Source organism: Martes martes, assembly GCF_963455335.1.
Source record: "Martes martes genome assembly, chromosome: 15".
NCBI classification, from domain to species: domain Eukaryota; kingdom Metazoa; phylum Chordata; class Mammalia; order Carnivora; family Mustelidae; genus Martes; species Martes martes.
In genome coordinates this window covers 4,082,086-4,101,583 of record NC_137903.1, presented here as the reverse complement: position 1 = coordinate 4,101,583, position 19,498 = coordinate 4,082,086, and the positions used below count along the sequence as shown (strand labels likewise).

Below are 19,498 nucleotides of genomic sequence, written 5' to 3'. Positions count from 1 at the left end.
AGGTTGACCCTGGAGAGTTCGGGACGGGGAGCACCCTGCGCTTCCCCTCCGCTAGGTCAGCCTCTTAGGCAGGGCCCTGAGCGGGGGTGGGGGGTGGGGGGTGTCCGGGATGTCGTTGGAGGAGGGGGTTGTGGGGGATGTCAGGTAGGATGGAGAGGGGAGGGGCTGGCGGGTTCCAAGAAGTCCCCTCTGGAAAGCGGCTGAGAGAGAAATCCCTGTGCCGCCTTCGCGAACTGTGGTTGGAGGCCTTAGCATAATTTAGGTTTGTAAATTCTCTTTTTTCTTCATTTTCCCTTCTCTCTTTCCTGTCTCAGAACGAACGCCTCCTGCGGCTCCTCGGGCCCTAAGTCCCGCCTTTCAATTTAGGATGCACCAATCAGCCGCTACCCTGGTGGTTGCTAAGAGACGGGAGGTGGAGGGGGGTGGGATTTGGAGGCTTTGTCACGCACCCACCCAGGAAAATTCCCGAGGATGTTCTGGCTCGTGCCTGCGCCTCTCCTGCCCTCTCCCAGTTATCTCCAAGCCCAGAGTCGGTGTAGGGGAAGCCAGGTTAGAGCGCATCTTTACACAACGGGAAGGCTGTGTCGGGATTCAGACAGATGGAAGGTACCCTTCAAGTCTCCCCAGCTTTCACTTGGGTTGGAGGGAGAAACTCATTTTTGGGTGCGTGGCATCTTGGGCAGAGGTGAGTTTGTTGGTGGCAGTAGAAGTTCTTGCCCTTACGGAGAGGGCTTATCCGCTCTCCTTCCAACCACTACCCAGACTTGGAGAAAAACCCTCCAGGACTATGACTATGGGCAGGGCATGGGGCTGTGGTGTGAAAGGTGGAAGGAAAGACCCGTTTCAGGAGCTGGGGTTCCAAGGGGGAAAAATCAGGAGGATTCTAAGCGGAAGATGAGTCAGATCAGGCCCCTCCCTTCAAAGTGCCTCAACCCCCTTGACTTCTTGGTTTTTAGTTCCCTGTATGCATCCCACACAGACACACAGAGAAGATTCGGCATAGAAGCCAGGGGAAAGAAAACCCATTTGGGTAAGGGAGTGAGTCATTAATCCTGATTCCACATTCGGAAAACAAGGATAGAGGGAGGAGCCCAGAGGAGGGAGGGTCTGAGAGAGGGCACACAGGTGTGTGGTGCAGACACCGACGGAGAGGCAGCCCCACGTGGACCAGGGGTATTACGTGCTTGCACCCAGCAAGGATGTAGGTTCCAACAGATGGAGACACACAGATGCACACACACATACACACATGTGCACGCTCACACACACAGGGATTAGTGTCCTGCCGAGAAACAAACCTCGGGGAGATGATTCCTAAGAAGTGGCTTTTGGAATTATCTTGATATGTTCCCTGGACTAACTGAGGCCCCCTGGGATGCTTCTCTGCCTGATCTCTAAGCAAAGCCAACAGCTGTCAGGGAGATCGTAGTCCGAGAGGAAGGCTAGACAAGTCAGACAGGGCGGGGGCCGTGCTCTCGGCTCTTCTCTCTTCTCTGGTTTTCTCTCTCCAGTTTTTATTCCTGTTTCATTTGCTTTCCAGAGCAGTTTCTCTTTTCCTTCATCCCTTCTGGTTTCTCAGGCACCCCACTCCCCTCATACTCTGGCGAATCTCCTCCCCTTTGAGACGGCAATAACCTCACACCTCTGCAGAACATCTGTGCGCCCTGAGGAAGTTTGTATGTCGTTCGCTTTCTCCCCAGGCCGGCTAGAGAAACGGACGCCGGCAGGAAGGTCTGGCCTGAAATGCCTCTCTCTCCGTTCTCCTTCCTCTCCTCTACGTCCCCGGATAAAATAAGAAACCACAGCTTCGTTAAAGCAGCGTAGACTTTAATTCAGGTGGACAGGCGGGAAGAGAGCTAGGACTTGCCTCCCTGGGTGTCCAGAGGAGAAGGCGGTCTCAGAGGCAGGGGCAGGGGGGGCGGGGCGGCGCGTGCGGTCTGGTGGTAGGACAGGGCCAGGAGCAGGGGTGTGGCCACACAGTGCAGAATGGCCAGGGCCTCCGCCAGGTGCTGTAGCAAGTCCAGAGCCTGCTGGGCCAGACATGTCCACAGGACCAAGGCCTTGGACCTCACGAGGAAGTCCAAGCCCACAGCTACCCCATGAGGCCACCAGAACACAAACCAGGCCCACAGGACATTGGCCCAGGGACACTGCCTCCTGCCCAGTACTTTCGTCAGCGCCTTGGCTCCTAGCAAACCCAGTGGCATCAAGGTGAAGACGGCGAAGCAGGCGACGGCGTGCGACAGGGGCAGAAACCAGTGGTTCTTGCTGAATGTCAGGGAGCAGAATCCATGAGAAGCGTCGCTGGCCAGGGTGACCGGCAGCCCCAGCAGGACAGCTATTCCCCAGAGGCCCACACCAAGCCTCAGGCTGAGGTTGGGGACCTGACCTGTGCCCATTTTGGGGCCCAGGCAGGCATGGCACCCTATCAGCAGAGCCTGGGCGAAGGCTGAGCCATACCAGACCATGTAGGCCAGGTGGCACAGAGGTGTGCCCTGGAGCCCTTTAAGCCCTGGGGCCAGGAAGGGCACCGCGATGCTGAAGAGAGTGCTGCCCACGGCCAGCTGCACTAGGAAAGGCCGTTCGGGGCACACCTGCCAGTGGAAGAGAGGTCTGAGGAGGGCGAAGAGGACGGCCCCCCCGGCCAGGATGCCCAGGACGCTGGTGAGGATGAAGAAAGGCAAGGAGGAGCTGTCCAGCAGGCTGCAGGAGCGGCAGGGGGCGGCGGCGTCCACATCGCTGTAGTTATAGTTCAGGTCGTAGGAATCGTTAAAGTCGTCCCAAATATCATCTTCGAAGGTGAACTTAGTAGAGTCCTCATTCGCCACCTAGAGGACAGCCCCAGAGGGGACAGTCAGATCATCTGTTTACCCCACTCAAGAGTCCCTGGGGATAAAGGGAGCGGGAGGGGGAGACTGAGCGGAGGCCAGCCTGGAGGAGGGGATACAGTGGGGACAGCGGGAAAGGATGGCACAGGAGCCTCGGAGCCTGGGAGGAAGAGCAGGGGAGGGGACCAGACAGGCTGCGAGAGCCGGACAAGGTCAGGGCCAGGGCACCAGGGACCTGGATGGAGGGGGGACCCCGGAGACCAGAGTAAGGAGGAGGAGAAGGAAACAGAGGGAAGGGTAAGAGATGAGGGGAGAAGGAAAGAGGTGCAAAGGCCCTGGGGCAGACAGAAAGAGGCGGTGGGTCAAAGAGAAGGGGGACTGTGGACCCAGCCCCCCACTCACCTGGTGCTGCAGACAGTTCCCCATGGCGCTGCTGGGCTAAGGGCAGGCAGAGAGAAGGGCTGGGAACGTCCCGTGGGTGGCTGTGGCTCCAAGATAAGTGCCGGGGGCTAATGAAGGCCATCAGTTCTGGGCAGGGCCAGGGGATAGGCAGTGGGGGGAGCCGGGCATTCAGGAAGCCTTCCCCCCACACCCATGGCCCGCCTCAAACTCAGGCCCAGAAGGGGCAATAGCCCGGGGCTTCCTGTTTTGAGGTTGGATTTCACCGGTGGGGACCTGCACTCAGGAAAGGAAAAAGATGGCCGGCAGATAGCGGGTGTTTTCCCGAAGGTGGAAAGGGGGGCTGAGAAGCCAGGGGGGTTTCCAGCAAGGATGGAGTCTTCGAGCACCAGGAAGGAAGAGGGGCCAGAGGTGACTTGTGAGACAGAGATAAGAGACCTGCTGGGAAGGCAGAGGGAAGGGGCAGCTGATGACTCTCACGGAGTCTCCACCCCCTTGAACTGGATCCAAGGAAAGACAGCTCCAGGGGGACATTCGAGGGAGGGGCTGTGAGTGGTGCCTGAGGTCGGACCGGCCCCCTGTGGATAGCCCTGTGCTGTGCACGCCGTCTCTGCGTGTGGCTATGTGTGTCGTGTGTCCCGAACACATAGCCGAGGGCTACGTGGTAGGTGGGTGTTGGGTGCTTCGGCGTGAGGACAGGAAGGGCTGGGGGCCAGCGGTCAAGGCTGTGCGAGGAAGCTGCTTCGGGGAGCGGCTGGGCGTTCGTCTAGCCACCTATGGGCGCCGCGAACGCATTCTTCATACCAAGCATGACGCGTTGTCTGACGCGTTAAAGCAGGCTCTGGGGGACAACGGGGCAGCATATTCTAAAACGGGACTGTTGCCTGTGGGGCACTCTCGATCATATTTGTGTCGGGGGACAGAAAGGCTCGGAACGGCCTCACTGGCGGGCCTCTCGGCGATGTGTGCAGTTCCTTAGGGGGGCGGGGCTTCTGTTTCTCTCTGGCTGGCAGAGCGAAAGCATTTACTCTGCACAGGCAGGCCCCTGAACCCACACCTCTGCTCCCGGCGGCCTCACCCCTCCAGGGCTCCTGCACCGTCTCTGCTCTTTCCCTGCATTTTCTTGGGTGGGGAAACGGCCGGGACTTCGGGACGGGTGAGTCTCAGGAGCTGGTTAGGTGACACTATCTCATTCCAGGAAAGTATTGGGTGTTTCAGATCAGTCTCACCAAGAAGCCCTTTTGCATTCAGGTAGGGGTGCATGGAGTCAGAGTAAGGGAGCCGAGATGCAAAGGCGGATGCCTCACGCAGATCGTCATCCCCTTTCTTCCCAGGATAACTGCTCTGGTTTCAGGTTCAACGCGAGCAGGGAGGGTTAGACAGTGGCCCGGGGAGGGTCTGTCCTGCCGTGGGGCTGGCGGTGTCTCTGCCTTCGTCGTGCCCTTTCCCAGTACTGCCTGGCGGTGGGCAGCGGGGAGCAGTCTGACACCCCTCCCCAACCATGCAAGAAAGCAAGGACCCAGCCCGAGGAGGTGAACAACCTGCTCTCCCTCGGAGAGCTCTGCTGTCTCCACGAGGGATGCCCTTGGGAGAGGGGCCACCCTGGGGGGTCCAGGCGCAGGGGACACCAGCAGAACCACCCTCACACGCACGCACCCCAGCGGGAGCAAGGTCAGCAAGAAGGAGGCAGCCGGACGACACGGATAATCCAGATATATTGAGGGTGACCCCTCTGAGATTAGCACAGGAGAGTTAGAAAGATTATAAAGATACACGATCCCCTCCCTGCTCCCCTCCCCCCACCCACAGACAGACACACACAGCACAACGGCCCCTCCCCCCCGCCCCCCGTACAAATATGGCTTCTGTGTAATATGGACAGAGTGGTTCAGCTCAAAGAGGAAAGGTCATTTTCCCAAAAGCGGGTGCTGGGAGACAGGGAGCCGACAGGCCTGGGGCCCTAGGCTGCCTTGCTGCTGTGAGGGGGGGCCCTGGCTGAGGTGGGGGGGTGCCCGTGCTGCCCAAGGGCCCTAACCAGCGGCTGGAAGAATCACGAGGATATTACCTGAACTGAGGGGGGTGGACAGGCCTGCCGGGCGCAGCAGGAGGACGCGCTGCAGGGAGTGAGTGGGGCCCCGCCAGGACAGGGAGGGCAAGCGACCTCATCTCCACGGCAGCGCAGGAAGACAGAAAATCAAAAGCGGGGGTGGAGATGGGAAGGAGACAGAGGTTCACTCCCGGCCCTCACCCCCCGGGGGGGCAGACTATGGGGGGGAAGAAGTGACAGTGGCCCGTCCAGGGTCAGTGCCGGGGAGAGGCCTGAGGGGTGCATAGCAAAGGCTCTGGCACTGACTCTGTGGCTCTGAGAAGGGAAACTGAGGCAGGGTTTGAATGCTCTGTGTTTTCGGGACAGATGAGATGGACAGCTGAGCAGGACACACCCTGGGACTGTCTTCTCCACGACAGATGGGCACCGAGGGTGGCCTGGGACACACAGGGATGGAGCCACAGCCCAGGTGAGGTCCACAGCCCGACTCGGAACCCTCCCCGCCTGAAGCCCTCCTTTGCAAAGCGTCCCGCAGCCCCCACCCACCCGGGCGCTCCCTCCGTCCCTCTTTCACACGCGTGCATATACACACAGAGGCAAGCACAGACACGAACCACACACTCACAGAGTTCACATTACTCCCCTCGTTTGGGCAGGACACAGCTCAGTGCAGTGAAGCTCCTTTTAGTATTTTTTGTTGTTATGTCTGCCTGGCTGCTGAGGGAACGGGAAGGGGCAGGGCAGGCGGCACAAGACGGGAGCAGTGGTTGCCGTGCGACGGTCAGGGGCTCGGGTCAGAGCCAGGGGCCCGGAGCAGCGCCTCTCCCACAGCTGCTGGAGCACTCCCCCCTGGGGCCGGGCTTCATTCGTCATGGGGGGCAAGGGGTACAGGGCCCCCTCTCTGCCATCTTCCCCCTGCAAATCTACCCGCTCCTGGCAGGGACCTGTGTCCTTCCCACGTCGGAGCCCTGGTCCCTGCGTGGCTGCCTTCTACCTGCTGGGTCACACCTCCTGGGGACCCCCACTCACCCCTTCCCTGTCATGGTGGAGGAGGGGGGACAGGGCGGCCCTCTTCCCTGTCTGTAACTCGAGGTGCGTGACTAGCAGAGGAAAAGCCCCCTCCAGCTTCTGCTCACCACCTCCCCATTCCCCCAGGAGGCCAGGAAGCGGAGGGCAGTGGGGGAGGGCCCCCACACCAGCCCGGCTTGGCTCCCGGTCCTCACCCCTCCGCCTTCGCTCTCCTCCTACACTCCAGGGTTTTGCTTTCCTCACCCAGGGCCCCTGCCCCTCCAGCCTGGAGACGGATTTGATTTGGGATTGTTATAAAAATAATAATAACCCAAACGCAGAGAAGCCACGGAAAGGGCTGAGGGTAACCCTCCCTCCCCCCCGCCCTCCTCCCTCCCCATTCCAAACCGAGTACAAAACCGCACCCAAAGCAGACATTCTGTACAGGGGGGTGGGGGGGCTGGGCAGCAAGCGGGAGGGGCGGCCCTGGGGTCGCTCTGTACAAGTCCAGGTTGGTGATGGCCCCAGCAGTCCCCGTGGGGCCCCTGGGGGTGCAGGAGGTGTCTGGGCGCCTCTAGATGAAATATTCCTTCTTGTCGTCCCCACCCGACTGCCCGCCTTCTGCGTTGATGATGGCCGTGTCTGCATCTGGGGCGTCATCAGAGCCTTTGGCCTCATGTGTCAGGTAGGTTCCTGCAGAGACGGAGAGATCCCTCCTGTCAGTTGCAGGAGCAGTTTCCACTCCTCCAAAGCCCACCCCCCACCCCTGCCCTGCGGGCCCACTGCCCCCCTGCTCCTGCCACGTTTCTCCTGCCTGGAGCTCTCTACTTCCCCACCCGACCCAGTTTGCTGCTTGCTGCCAACACCCATCACCTGACCACACCTCATGAATAGTGAATGGATACTGTCCTTAACTAGAATCTCATTCATAAAACAAGAAAAAAACCTGCGTGTACATTTGTGTATGTGTGCATGTGTGTATGCATGTGTGTACATGTGTGTGGGTGTATGCATGTGCCTGTGTGCCTGCAAGTCTGTATGAGTGTGCATGTGGGCACCTGCGTGTGCACGCATGTGTGTGCACGCGTGGGGGTACATGTGTGTGGGCGTGCACATGTGCATGTCTGCCTGCACGTGTGTATGAGTGTGCATGTGTGCACTTGCATGTACAGGTGTGTGGCAATAGGTGCGTGTATGTCTGTGTGTATCTGTGGGTATGTGTGCACGTGTGTTATGCACCTGTACATGTAGTACTTGTATGTACCTCTGTGCATGTGTGCTCCCGTCTGTGTATGTGTGTGCACATATGTGCCTCCATGTGTGTGTACCTGTGTGTGCCCATGTGTACATGTGAGTATGTGTGCGTGTGTGTGCACACATGCACACCCTAGGTGGGGACAGGGAAACTGCAGGTCAGCCGTGAACAGGTAGCTGCGGTCTGGGTCAGCCGTGCAGCGGGGCTGCTGGCTGAAGTAGCACAGGGGGGAAAGTCTAAGGAGTGGGCAGGCGTGGAAACGGGAGAGGAGCAGAGATGCTGTGGGAACAAGGGGCTGTGGGATGGAAGGACAAAGAGATGAGAAAGGAAGCCAGCGCAGAAAGAGATGGGGGTGGCAGAGTCGGCAGGTGTCCACTCAGAGCAGGAGACCCTGGGGGCAGAGTGGCGGGGCGGGGCGGGGGGGGCAGCGCGGACTGAGATGGAAGGCTCCGTTTGACTTGGAGGGTCACCAAGTGATGGGGCTCTACTGCGGGGTTGGTGGCGCTCAGTCATCACAGGGCTGGCTGTCTTCTTTCTTCCTCTCGCCCTCCAAGGGCCAGTGGAGTCCCCAAAGGAGCATCCGGCAGCCAGCTCCCTGCTGCCTCCCTGCCCGCCACCCCCCACCCCGGCTCCCCGCTGCCTCTGACCTTTGTGCCTGATCAAGTAGTGGCCCAGGAAGATGAGCAGGATCAGCAGCAGGAAGACGATGAACGCCACGATCCCGCCGATGATGGCGTGGTAGGTGCTGGAGGACGAGGGCACCGGGCTGGGGTCTGCGGGGGGAACGCACAGTTAGACCTGGAAGAGCCCTTGTCTTAGAGCATCTCTGGCCCGGCCGTGGGCCATCTCACACGGCACAGGACACGGGCTGACATCCGCTGAGCGGATGGGATCGAACGGCAAAGGGGACATGCCTGGTTTTGCACCCTTCTTTTTTACACCTCGTCTGGAACGCAGTAATTCTTCTTAAAAATTATGTATTCGTGAATAAGTTGACAGACCTGCTCACACGCAACCCTTTCAGTTGTGTTTCTGGCACGGAAGCTTTGGTCAAAGTCATCACGTTAACGCCCATGTCGTCTCTTGTTCTCGCTCTTGCTTTTACTTTCGGGAGGATCAGACTATTCCTTCTCTCTCTGTCTCCGGTCTGCTTGCCCTTCAGAGCTGGCCTCTCGAGGGGGCCCCCAGCCGATTCCTCGTTGCCCCAAGCCCAGACAGAGGAGGGGCAGTGAGACACCGATGGAGCTGCGAAGGGGGACTCTGACGGCGCCTCCCAGAAGGCCCTGCGCTGAGGTCACGGCGTGGAGAGCAGTTCTGGGGTCCAGCTACACTGCAGTCCTCCGGCACGCCTCTGCCGGGAGGCCTGAGACTCCAGCATCATGTCCCAGCCTCAGAGGTTTGTGGGAAAGGCAAGGACTTCCTTCATGGATGCCCTCCCCCGCCCACACCCTGAGCTTCCTCCCATGACGGCCAATGTCTTCGCCATCTTCCTTCCACGGCAGCATCTATGGCGGGGTGGGGGAGGGGGCAGATCCTCAGAGCGCACACTGGGCCGGGCACGACAAGGACAGCACCAGCCTCGTCCAAGTCCCAAATACCCGAGGAGACAGCGCCCAGGCCCAGGACCCAGTTCCGATGTGTCCAAAATTACACGAGCCGTAGGTGTACCTGTCCCACCCAGGGGAGGGCTACTGTTTCCCTACAGAGTCAGCTTGAGTCCTGATGCCTCACTGGCTCCTTATATATTTTGTCTTTCCTGCCTCACGTCTCCTCGAACTCGACTGGGCCAGCTTTTTCGTTCCTTGCCTATCTATGCCTAATTGGAAAAGAAAACATTTATGTTCTGGTTTTTTACGCTCTGCTGGGGAGGGTGGGGGAGGATGAACCTAGGGGCTCCATGAGACGGCAGGGTGGGTGTGAAGGTGTTGAGTGGGAGGAAGCAGAGGGACGTCGCCCCTGTCTGTCTCCCAGGCAGTAGGGGCACACAGTCTCACATTCAAAAATAATGATAATAATAATAATCCTGGATAATTGTCCCAGAGGCTATGGAAAGGGAAATCCCTCAGAAAAACAGAGCTTCCCATGGCCAGAATGACCTCTGGGGTCATCGGTCGCAGGTCCCTGTGTCTGCTGAAACTCCCTGTTTTTCCTTCTCCGTTGATAGGGTCAGGGCTGCCCTGGAGTCCCCGGGAAGGAGCTGCAGAGCCTCCTCCCACCACCGGGTGTCAGTACTGGACGAGGACGCAGTGAGACGGGACGGTGGGGGAGGGGGCCGACCGGAGACCAACCAACCAACCACCAACCGCAGGGAGCTCTCTCTCACCGCCCTGGCAGTCACCCTCAGAATTGGCCGGGGGGAGCTCTGGGGGCTGACACTGGTCCTCGCTGCTGGCGTCCTACACCGGCTTTGTCTGTGGTGCTGAGGCAGCTCCCACGTGCTGAGTTCTGTCCCTGAAGTCAGAATCACCCCATCGGCACAAACACCCCCGTACCCCGGTCTCAGGTCTCTTATCTGTCACCTTATTGACTGAAGGCATTTCCGGTAAGGGAGCCTCTCGTGTTCCCCCGACAACGCACTTCCCCTATTCTGAGCTTGTAAGGTTTTCTGGCAGGACCCCGCTGCCACTGGGATCTTCAAAAATTCTGCCCGCTCTCCAATAAGGGGACCTCTGTGCCAGCCTGTCACTGCTCCCGAGGTTTTGTGGTCACAGCTGTGGGAAGAACTTCAGAGAAGAAGCATCACTAGTGTCTCTGGGAGATAAGGCACCAGAGAAAGTGGCCTGTGTCTCAGCATCATACCAACGGGCGTCTGTGTTCTGCCTGGGCCCACCCGACCCTGTCTGCAGCCAGGAAGTGGCGCTGACACCACGTGTCCCATGCTGGTCACCAGAATAGCAGCCCTGAGACAGGCCCCTGGAGAGGGGAACCCTCCCACTGGCCCTGGTGAGACTCCAGAGCCTCTCCACACAGAGGCGTAGTTACTGCTGCCCGGGGAGAGTAGGGGTGGGAGGATGGTGTCAGGTGCACCACTAGGGCTCACCAGAGCCCGCCATTCTGCCGATGGCTTCCGTCTTGCACATTCCAGAGCAGACCTAGAGCCTAAGTTCCACACTCCCACGGTCGGTCCTCTTGCCCCCAAGGCACAGCGAGGGCTGCTCTCAGGAGAGGGAGACACAGAGCGTGGGGTGGGCAGACAGGTGAGGAGGATGCCTGGGGAGGGCTGGGAGGGCTCACCGTTCACGTTGAGCGTGTAGTATGCCTTGTAGCTGCCCATGTTGCTGGTGGCCGTGCAGCCATATGTCCCGCTGTCGCTCTTGTTGAGGAAGGGGAAGATGAGGGCGCTCTCCTGGGTCATCTTCAGCGGGGGCACACTGCCTTCCTTCTCCCACAGGTACTGCTGGGGGCTGCAGAGGCAGAGGAATCACACGTGTTTGGGAGCGAGCAGGTCAGGGGGCTAAAGGGAACAAAAAAAGTATACCTGGGGGAGGAGGAAGTCAAGGACGGTTTGACCCAGGCTCGGGGGCTACGGGGCCCCAGGCACGAGCTGCTGAAGGGAGGGGTGACCCTTTGGGATTTGACCCCAGGATGAGGGCGGTTTCCTAACTCATGTCTGGCTGTGTCTTGGTGGTTCCCATGGGGAACTCGGGGGCAGCCGGGGAGGGCCCCTCTTCTGCTGCTTTGCGGGAAATGCAGTCCGGGGAAGGATGGTGAAGGGCAGGGTCTGGGAAGGTGAGAGGCTGAGAGCAGGGGGGGTGGGGGGACTGTAAGGGAGGATCAGGGTCTGAGGTCAGAGGTGTGGAGGTGTGTCAGGCCAGGAAGCGGATCTTCTTACACGGGATTGCCACGCCCCTCGCAGTGAAGCAGCAGCTTCTGGCCCTCGCGAGGGTGCGGGGGGTCTGGCCTAATCTTCGCCGTGGGTGTGTCTGTGGAGAAGGAAATAGTGTCAGTGCACCGTGGCCACACCGTCCAGGAGAAGACCAAGGACCACAGTCCCGCCATCACCCCGTTGTGCATTAAGGCTTCGACTCCCACCTGTCTCAGGCGTGGGCGGGGCCGGGGACACAGACCTCCATCCCCAACCTCTCATGAGCAAAATCCACGGTTACTACTCAGTGTGCACGGGATTTGCATTGCAACCTTGTAGAGGTAGGATTTCTGAAGCTCTGTCTGTGATGGGGACTGAAGGGGTGTCCTAACAGAGAGCCGAGAAAGGCCCTCTGGTTCACCTGGGCCTGGCACGGAAGTGGGACTTCATGCACATTTCTGATGGAGCCAGTGAACTTGAACTGGATCGTTTCCTGAGCTCACAATCTCCCCACCCTCTTTCCTCGGCTAGGGAGCAGTCCGTGAACGCCGAGTATCATTTTCAGGGGTCAGAGCAAAAGTGAAGGAAGAGTTTCCCAACAATAAGAGATGAGGGTCATATTTAGGTTGCAGGGATGTGCTCTGGGAAGAAAGGATGGCGTCTGCCACGGGCACCAGAGGGCTGCTAGGAGGCTAGGGCCAGATGGCTGCTCGAATATAGCCAGAGGCTGGTTTAGAACAACAGATAAAGGGGCCGAGCTTTCCCTGCAGACAGAGCCAACCTTAACCACCTGCTAATGAACGTATTTCCATCAGATCAAACAGGACAAAGAGAATCAGGCCAGGTGAGAATATGGGGCCCCACCCCCATCGAAGCCTCTAGTGCCTTGCCTGGAGTCTAGTGCTTGTTGACTGACTGCTGATCACCACTGGGCCTCGAGAGTCAGCGCCAGAAGATCTAGTACCTGACAGGGAAGTCTGTGGGGTTTGGACATGGGAGGGGGGACCGGAGCCTGAGGGAAGGACCCCCAGGCCGGGGGCATGACCGGTCCGCGGAGAAACCCTTCGGGTCATTGAGAACTCTGAAGTCTGCTGGGTTCTTTCCTCGGCGTCTTCCCCGAGACCCTCATGCCGATCGGTGAAGCATGCGGCGGCCCCGGGAGAAGGCAAGCTTTGGTCAAAGAGGCATAGCCAGTCAGCAGCAGTCCCACCCGTGGGAATCCGGGCCGTTGGTGGCCAAATGGAAAGGGACACCCCCCAAAACCTGCCTCACATTCAGCTTTCAGCAAGGGGTCTAGCGATTTTAAAGGGCACCAGAGTCAGTCCTGGATCTTCCATAAGAAAGGTTAAGCAGTTGAGTTATTCGAGGATAATGACCAGCCTCTAGATAAGTTAGGACAAGAAATGCATTGTTTTATGATTCTCTGTATTCTGTCTTTGCACTTTTTCTTTTTTCTTGGTTCCCGCACTCAGAAAATTTACAGTTTCTCACGAGAGGGTGAAAGTTTCCTGTCCATACTCAAGGCAGAGTCTACAGAGAAACGAGGACCCTTGGAAAGGCTTGGAGAAGGGACTGTGACGGTGGTCATTGTAGGTCAGAAACCCGAGAACCCTTGGGTTTTGGGGGCTGGGGCAGACGATGAGGACCACAGGGAAAATCCGGGATCCTGAAATCACAGTGTGTTGGTCTAGGAAGAAGCCTTAGTGATCACCAGGTTCATCTTCTCTTAGAGGAAAGAAAGAGTCCAGCTCACTGGGTGAAGCAATTTCCTTAAGCTGGTACAGCCCCTAGCGGTGTGGCGTCGGGGGAGGGGGGGACCAGCCCTGCGTCTTCTAATTCCCGGCTTGCTACAGTCACCGCCAGAGCTCACAATCTAGTGGTACATCCCTGGCGTAGCTCAGGACTTGGTAAACTTGCCCTGGGGCCAAATACTGCCAGCTGTGTGTTTTTGTAAATAAAGCTTTATGGGAACACAGCCACACTAATGTGCTGACATACAATTTATGGCTATTTTCCTGCAGCAACAGCAGAGTTAAGTTGTTGAGACAGAGACCGTGTGACCCCCAAAGCCTCAAATACTTGCTGTTGGGCCCTCTCCCAAGAAGCTTGCTGACCCTCGGCCTGGTGCCGTCACCCGTGGACTCATCGCTTATCTGCACGTGGTGCTGCGCGTAGCCGCGCGCGCTCTCGTCCCTTCCCCCCATCTCATACCTGACCCTTCCTCACCCACAAGCCCACCACATACATAGAACTTCAATGCGTTGGGAAGTGGATCTGTCAGCTCCCTTTAGAGACTCATGGTTCACAGAGCACACGATGTCCGCCCCGTCGTCCTCCCGGGAAACCTGGAATGTCACTGAGCTGCTCACGGTGAAGGTTTTACCATTGGGGTCTTCCTGAACGCGGGTTGGTTCTCCTGGAGTACAGAACAGACACGTCCACGCGCATACACACAGACACAGAGTGAGCCCTAACATACAGACACAGTGTGGGCCCACGGCAGGCATGCAGATGGCAAGTCTCCACTTAGACAAACTTAGAAAGTTGCGAAGTGGTGATGTACACACAGGGAGAATGTGGGCCCTGACACACACACACACACACACACACACAAGTGTGCACAAAACACCTGTCCTTCTCCTTCTACACCAGCAGATGCGCACACACACAGACATGCACCCCTCTCTTCCTCACCCGTCCTACCCTCTCCTCCTGAGCCCCAAAGCAGGGAGAACTCACCGTGGAGCTCTTGGTCGCCCTTCCGCCAGGTGAGCTGGGCTGCAGGTTTGCTTCCAGAAGACTGACAGTTTAGGGTGGTTGTCTCCTTTTCCCGTAATGACGACTTGTAGCCGGTAATGATGGGCTTCTGTGGGATTCCTGCCGTGGAGGGGGGATGGCCAAGATAGGAAGGAGAGGCACCGTGAGGCGACCTCAGCTCTCCCTGCAGAGATGACCTCTCAGGGACTCAGGATGCACGAGTCCTACTTCGGATTCGAATGAGTAGAAGACGAGAGAAGTCATCTTTTTCTCCCATCTCCTCCCTAAGAACCCACAGGGAAGATCTAATACGCAGCCCAGCACCCCACAGCACCACTGGCCGGCTACAGAAAGGATGTGAAGCCCAGGGGAGCAAGGAAGGAAACGGAAACACAGGACCCAGCTGAGAGCACATAAGCCGCTGGAGGGGACTTGGACCTTAGAATCAACACTGCAAAGACTTCTCGTGTTTCCCTCACACAATCGTAGGAGGTGCGCAGAACAGACGTCAGCATCTTTCTATCATAGTTTAGGAGATGCCGGCTCAGAGGGAGTAAGAGATTCCTCCCAGAGCACACAGTAAGTAGAGCAGAAAGGATCAGAACCCAGTGCTCTCTGCATTTTGTTCCATTCAAAGGAAGCACAGACTGAAGTTTCCCCAAATGCTCAGAGGCTCGCCGGGCCTCTGACTGCCTGGGGGCTCACCCAGGAGCTGTGTTTGCAAGGAAGCATGCTGCGGAGCCCCCGGGGTTAGGGAGCCTCACCGAGCACAGTGACGAGGGACTTGGCCGTCCTCACGGGCATGGTGAAGATGGAGCAGGTGTACTCGCCCTCGTCCGCCAGGGCCACGCTGCTGATGCTGATGCTGAGCTCATGGGGAGTGGATCTAACCAGCTGGATCCGATTATCACGAAGCGCTGGGGACATTGGAGAATGGAAGCAGGGCTTTTGCTGGCACTTTTCAGTCATCTTCCAGTCCCAGGCCAGCATATTTGGGAGAAGGGCTCTAGCATGGTTTGGGGCGGGGGAAACTCCTCCTGAGTTTGAGCCCTCTTTACGCAGTCACATTCCTAAGCCACTGGGCAGGCACAGCAGGGATGCTCAAGGATACTCAGAAAAGTAGGCCTGAGTCTCGTGGGGAGCCTTGTGAAGTACTTGGGGCAACACTTGACACCAGCTAAGTCTTAGGGCTGCTTTGAGGTGTCACCCCCGGAGGACGGTGCATGGCTCAGGTCAGAGCTGTAACACCACGGTTTCTCTGGAGCATGCAGATGAGCCCCTGGCTTGTTGTCACCTCAAACAGCACACCTTCCAGGTGCCCAGCCTCCGCACCCCAGGCACATGCTGCCCTGGGCTCCGAGGACCCCCGCCCCAGCCCACAGCTCCCCCGGAGAGAGGAGACCTGTGGCAGTACCTCTCTTCTCTCCAAAGTAGAGAGTCTGCTGGGCAGGGTTGGACCACTGCAGAGACGAGTCCTCGTGGTCCTTCACTTGGCACTTGAGCACCACTGTCCCTCCAGCCACCACGGTCTCATCTGACGTCCAGGGCTGGCTATCTGCAGGAGCGCAAGAGGGTCAGCGCCCCGAGGAAGCCCGGCCCCTCCACCCGCTTCTGGGCCAAAGTGCGCCTCATCTAACCCAGACGGTCCAAGGCGCCCGTGTCTGCGTTCTCTTAAGGCATCGTGGGAGAAGGAGCAGAGGTGGTGGGGAAGGGAAGACAGACCTTATTTCCTCTTGCTTGCAATACACAGAAAAACAGTCATTTGTTGAATGTTTGCTGAGTGGAGGGGAACACAGGCGTCCCGATCTACACAGAGCACCGCACATGCGACTCTCCTGAGAGGCGCTGCCGTTCACTTTGAAAGCACAAACACGCACCTGTCAGTCTACGCTCCGCCTCCCTGCCTCCGCCTGCCTCTACGAGCAAGGACAGGAGAGGCGCTTGAGACCAGTAATCCCCAAACTAAAAGTGAGAAGAAGGCCAAGCCAGCCTTGGGTCCCACGTTCATTTACGTAAGAGGGGGCTGATAAAACTGTGGAATAAGGAACCAAAAAGATTAAAAGAAGAAGAAGAAGAAGAAGAAGAAGAAGAAGAAGAAGAAGAAGAAGAAGAAGAAGAAAGAAAGAAAAGCTGAAACATTTTGGCACAGACTTTACTTCCTCCCACAATAACTTCCCTTCATCATCAGCTGACACTCTTTTGGTACCAGGACAACCGTCCTCTCAACACACCAACCCAAATCACCCCCCTCCTGTTATTTTAAAGGATTAAAGTTTTCCCTGCCATTCGATGGAAATACTTTCTCACCCCTCTCTTCTTAACCAAATTAAACAAACAAAGGGCAGGTAAGGAATCCCAGGGAGGGGCCCTCTAGTTGGCCTGGCCGGGAGCCCTCCCCCTCCACATTGTTCCGTGTTCCCCACAGCATGGCTTCTGCTCCCCATGCTCAGTCCCTTGTCTCTGGGACTGACTTTCTGTGACCTGAGAGCAGCAGCCTCCACAGGACTAAAACCCACAACCCCCTCCGCTGGTTCTGAAGCGTCTTCACCATCCGACTGACTCTCTGAATCGGAAGCCAAGAAACTTACTTCCCGCATTCCCTAATTGAGTCATTTTAAACAATCCCCATCCTCCCCCTGGCACTGACTTTGCCCCTGCCCTCTCTGTTATTCCTTTCCTCCTTGGTCACCAGAGCTCCGTTTCCAAGAAATACATAATGGATGCTCCTAGCAGAGAAGGGGCCCCGAGGAGAGAAGGCGGCATGTGCTGGGCTTGATAAGAATCACGGGAGCTTCGGGGTGTCCCTCTCCACGTGGGAGCACAAAGTCTGGCCGCTGGTTTCGGTGTTTAGAATCATAACAGAACTGAGGGGGAGCTTAGGGATCATGGAATCCAATTCCCTCATTTTACAGATGTAGACAATGAGGCCATGGACATGAATGATTGCCTACGATCGTTCTGCTAACCGGGGACTCCCGTCCGTGGGGGACCGCGCCCCTGTTCTTCAGCTCTCAATGCAGTGGCCTTTTCATGGGAATGTTCCTCAAGTAACTGTCTGGCTTGAAAATTTAAATGATGGCTTCAAGATTAGTGAGCCAGAGACGGAGCTGGCTGAGTAAACCGGGACATGATTTATCCCTGAAGCATGTGAACGAAACGTTTGGGAAACCTGGCATTTACTGCTCACCCTATACCAAGTTTTGACGAGCGATCCTCTTATCAGTGGGTCCCTTTGAAGAATTCTACCTCGATTGTGTCTTCCAGAACCTCTTTATTCTGAGTAATACCCTCCTCCTGGAGTCATTTTACTTTGGGGGAAAAAGGTGGAGGGGATACAGAGGGCTCTACACTGGAGTAGGGAAGAGGCGTGGGTTTGAGAGAAGTTGGTGGTGTGGAACTAAGGACTAAGATGTCGGATGGAGCTGCGTGGTAATGAGGGGAGTGAGAACATAGGGCAGAGGCAACATGAGTGGGAGATGATGTGAGGATGGTTGAGGGGACAGAGGGACATTGAGATGAGGGGCCTGGATTCTCACCTTGACTGGCCAGCATGTCAGGGCTGCTCCAGACTGTGGAGCTGATGGCCTCGCCGAGTGGAGCCAGAGTTCCCAGCTCCAAATCCTGCTCCTGCCAGTAGCCTGGGGAGAGAATCTCCATCAAGGATGAGCCCTACCTATTTGCTGCTACGGTCTGGGACACTTTGGTGGTTGGGGGTGGGGAGAGGGCAGGCCCTTCGTGAAAAGCAGGTTCGCCAGGATCCCTAAGAGAAGGTGGGTTTCTGACAAGGGGGGAGATTTAACGAGAGTCCCGAAGAAGGAAGTGAGCTCTTCCTCCGAAGGCGGGATAAAAGGAGGATGCTAAGTTTTACCGGTCAGTCATACAACGTCAGAGCCAGAAGAGACCTTAAAGGTCCTCTGGTCCGGTTCTCCCACTTTACAGATGAGGACAATGGAGCCTACAGAGGTTAAAAGTGACTTTGGTGAAGGTCATCCCAGAAAAGGAAAGATAAAGGAAGATTTTTCATTCCTTATCCAGGATCCTTTCGGCTACACCTTATTATCTACTAAAATAGCAAACAGATCTAACAATTAGATTGCTCTTAATTAGTTTTCTCTTAGCCCTTTTCGTAGACCTGTGGAATCAACGCGCTGGTTCCTTTTGCCCCGTGGAAACAGGCTGCGGTGACTTGCCCAAGGTCATACAAACGAAGAGCGAAGACGGGAAATGTAAGCCTGACCCCAAGTGCAGAGCTCCGCGGCTTTCCCGCTGAGGCCCCCAGGACCGCGGGCGGCCCGGGAGCGCGCCCCGGCCACCTGCTAGAGCGCGGCTGGGACTCCCGCCCGCGCCCGGGCCGCTGCCCGCTTGGTCCCCCTGGCTCCGCTCCTCGCCCGCCGCAGCCCGCCCCGGGGCTGAGTCTCCGCTGGTCTTCCCGGCCGGCGGCCCCTGCCGCCGCCGCACACACGCCGCACGCGCCAGGGCCCGGCTCCCCGGCTCCCCCTGAAGACGCGGGGGGACAAAGGAAGCCGCCCCGCGAGCCGGCCGAGTCTCCCGCCGCCCGCCCAGAACTAGCCAATCACGGGCGCGAGCCTCAGTGACGTCATCGGCTGCCGAGCAGAGTCCGGAGCCGCCGCGCGTCCCGGGCCGGGAGTCGCGGGAACTTGGCGGGCAGAGCGGCGGGCGCGCGGGAACCGGACTGGCCGGCGCTGCCCCCGCGGTGCAACGCAGGGTCGGGGATGCGGGCCAGGGGTGCGAGGCCAGACTGAGAAGTGGGCCTGAAGATAGGGAGCGGGACGAGGGGGACATTGCGGAATTCGAATGAAGGGGAGAAGGGGCAGGTTGGGGGGCGGGGAGAGCAGGGGAAGGGAGGGGAGAGGCGGAGGAAGGGGGCCAGGGCCTGAGAGCGCGCCTCCGAGGGTCAGCGGCCTCCACGGGCCCTCACACACACCCTCCAGGAGATTCGAGAAAACATCTCCAAGAGGAGAAGCCCCAGTGCCCAAATGGGGAGGAGAGTAGAGACGAGCCAGCGGAGCACCTGCAGCCCGAGGAGAGAAGCAGGCGGCAAAGTGTTGGGGAAGGGAGGCAGGAAGGCTGAGGCTGCCCGGAGAGGTGGCCAGTGCTGGCACGGGGTGGGGGGGCTCTCAGACCCTGCAGTGCCCCCACCCCACCCCACCCCGCGTCAGGCCCTTGCCCTGCTGCCTTCCGCGGACTTCAAGGCTGGAGGCAACCTGACGCTGGTGAGTGTTTCATCTTCTTTTCCAGGTTGTGTATTTGTGGGTGCTTGGACACAGGGGGTGGAAAGGCAGATTGGGGTGCTAGAGGGACAAGGAGAAGCCAGAGAGGAGTCGGTGCTCAGATGCCCACCCCCAGTCCTGGTGCTGTGTGCAGTGGGCACAGAACAG

At 58.1% G+C, this 19,498-nt stretch overlaps 2 protein-coding genes across 2 annotated transcripts in view; both read right to left on the bottom strand.

Annotated features, from left to right (window-relative positions):
* Window positions 1-1,815: 1,815 nt before the first annotated feature.
* On the bottom strand, window positions 1,816-3,329 carry ACKR1 (atypical chemokine receptor 1 (Duffy blood group)). Its single transcript, XM_080824151.1, has 2 exons — window positions 3,231-3,329; window positions 1,816-2,828 (listed from the first exon to the last, which is right to left on the bottom strand). The coding sequence occupies exons 1-2, from the start codon at window positions 3,252-3,254 to the stop codon at window positions 1,857-1,859; spliced, it is 996 nt and encodes a 331-aa protein (XP_080680277.1). The 5' UTR covers window positions 3,255-3,329; the 3' UTR covers window positions 1,816-1,856.
* Window positions 3,330-5,939: 2,610 nt separating this feature from the next.
* Window positions 5,940-19,498, bottom strand: part of CADM3 (cell adhesion molecule 3) — a 29,068-nt gene continuing 15,509 nt past the window's right edge. The window contains exons 2-9 of the mRNA XM_080824174.1: window positions 15,514-15,654; window positions 14,864-15,016; window positions 14,082-14,219; window positions 13,588-13,758; window positions 11,370-11,460; window positions 10,772-10,941; window positions 8,185-8,310; window positions 5,940-6,975 (exon numbers count right to left, since the gene is read on the bottom strand). Coding sequence (XP_080680300.1) covers window positions 6,857-6,975; window positions 8,185-8,310; window positions 10,772-10,941; window positions 11,370-11,460; window positions 13,588-13,758; window positions 14,082-14,219; window positions 14,864-15,016; window positions 15,514-15,654 — 1,109 coding nt within the window. The 3' untranslated portion in view covers window positions 5,940-6,856. The remainder of the gene's footprint in view (window positions 6,976-8,184; window positions 8,311-10,771; window positions 10,942-11,369; window positions 11,461-13,587; window positions 13,759-14,081; window positions 14,220-14,863; window positions 15,017-15,513; window positions 15,655-19,498) is intronic.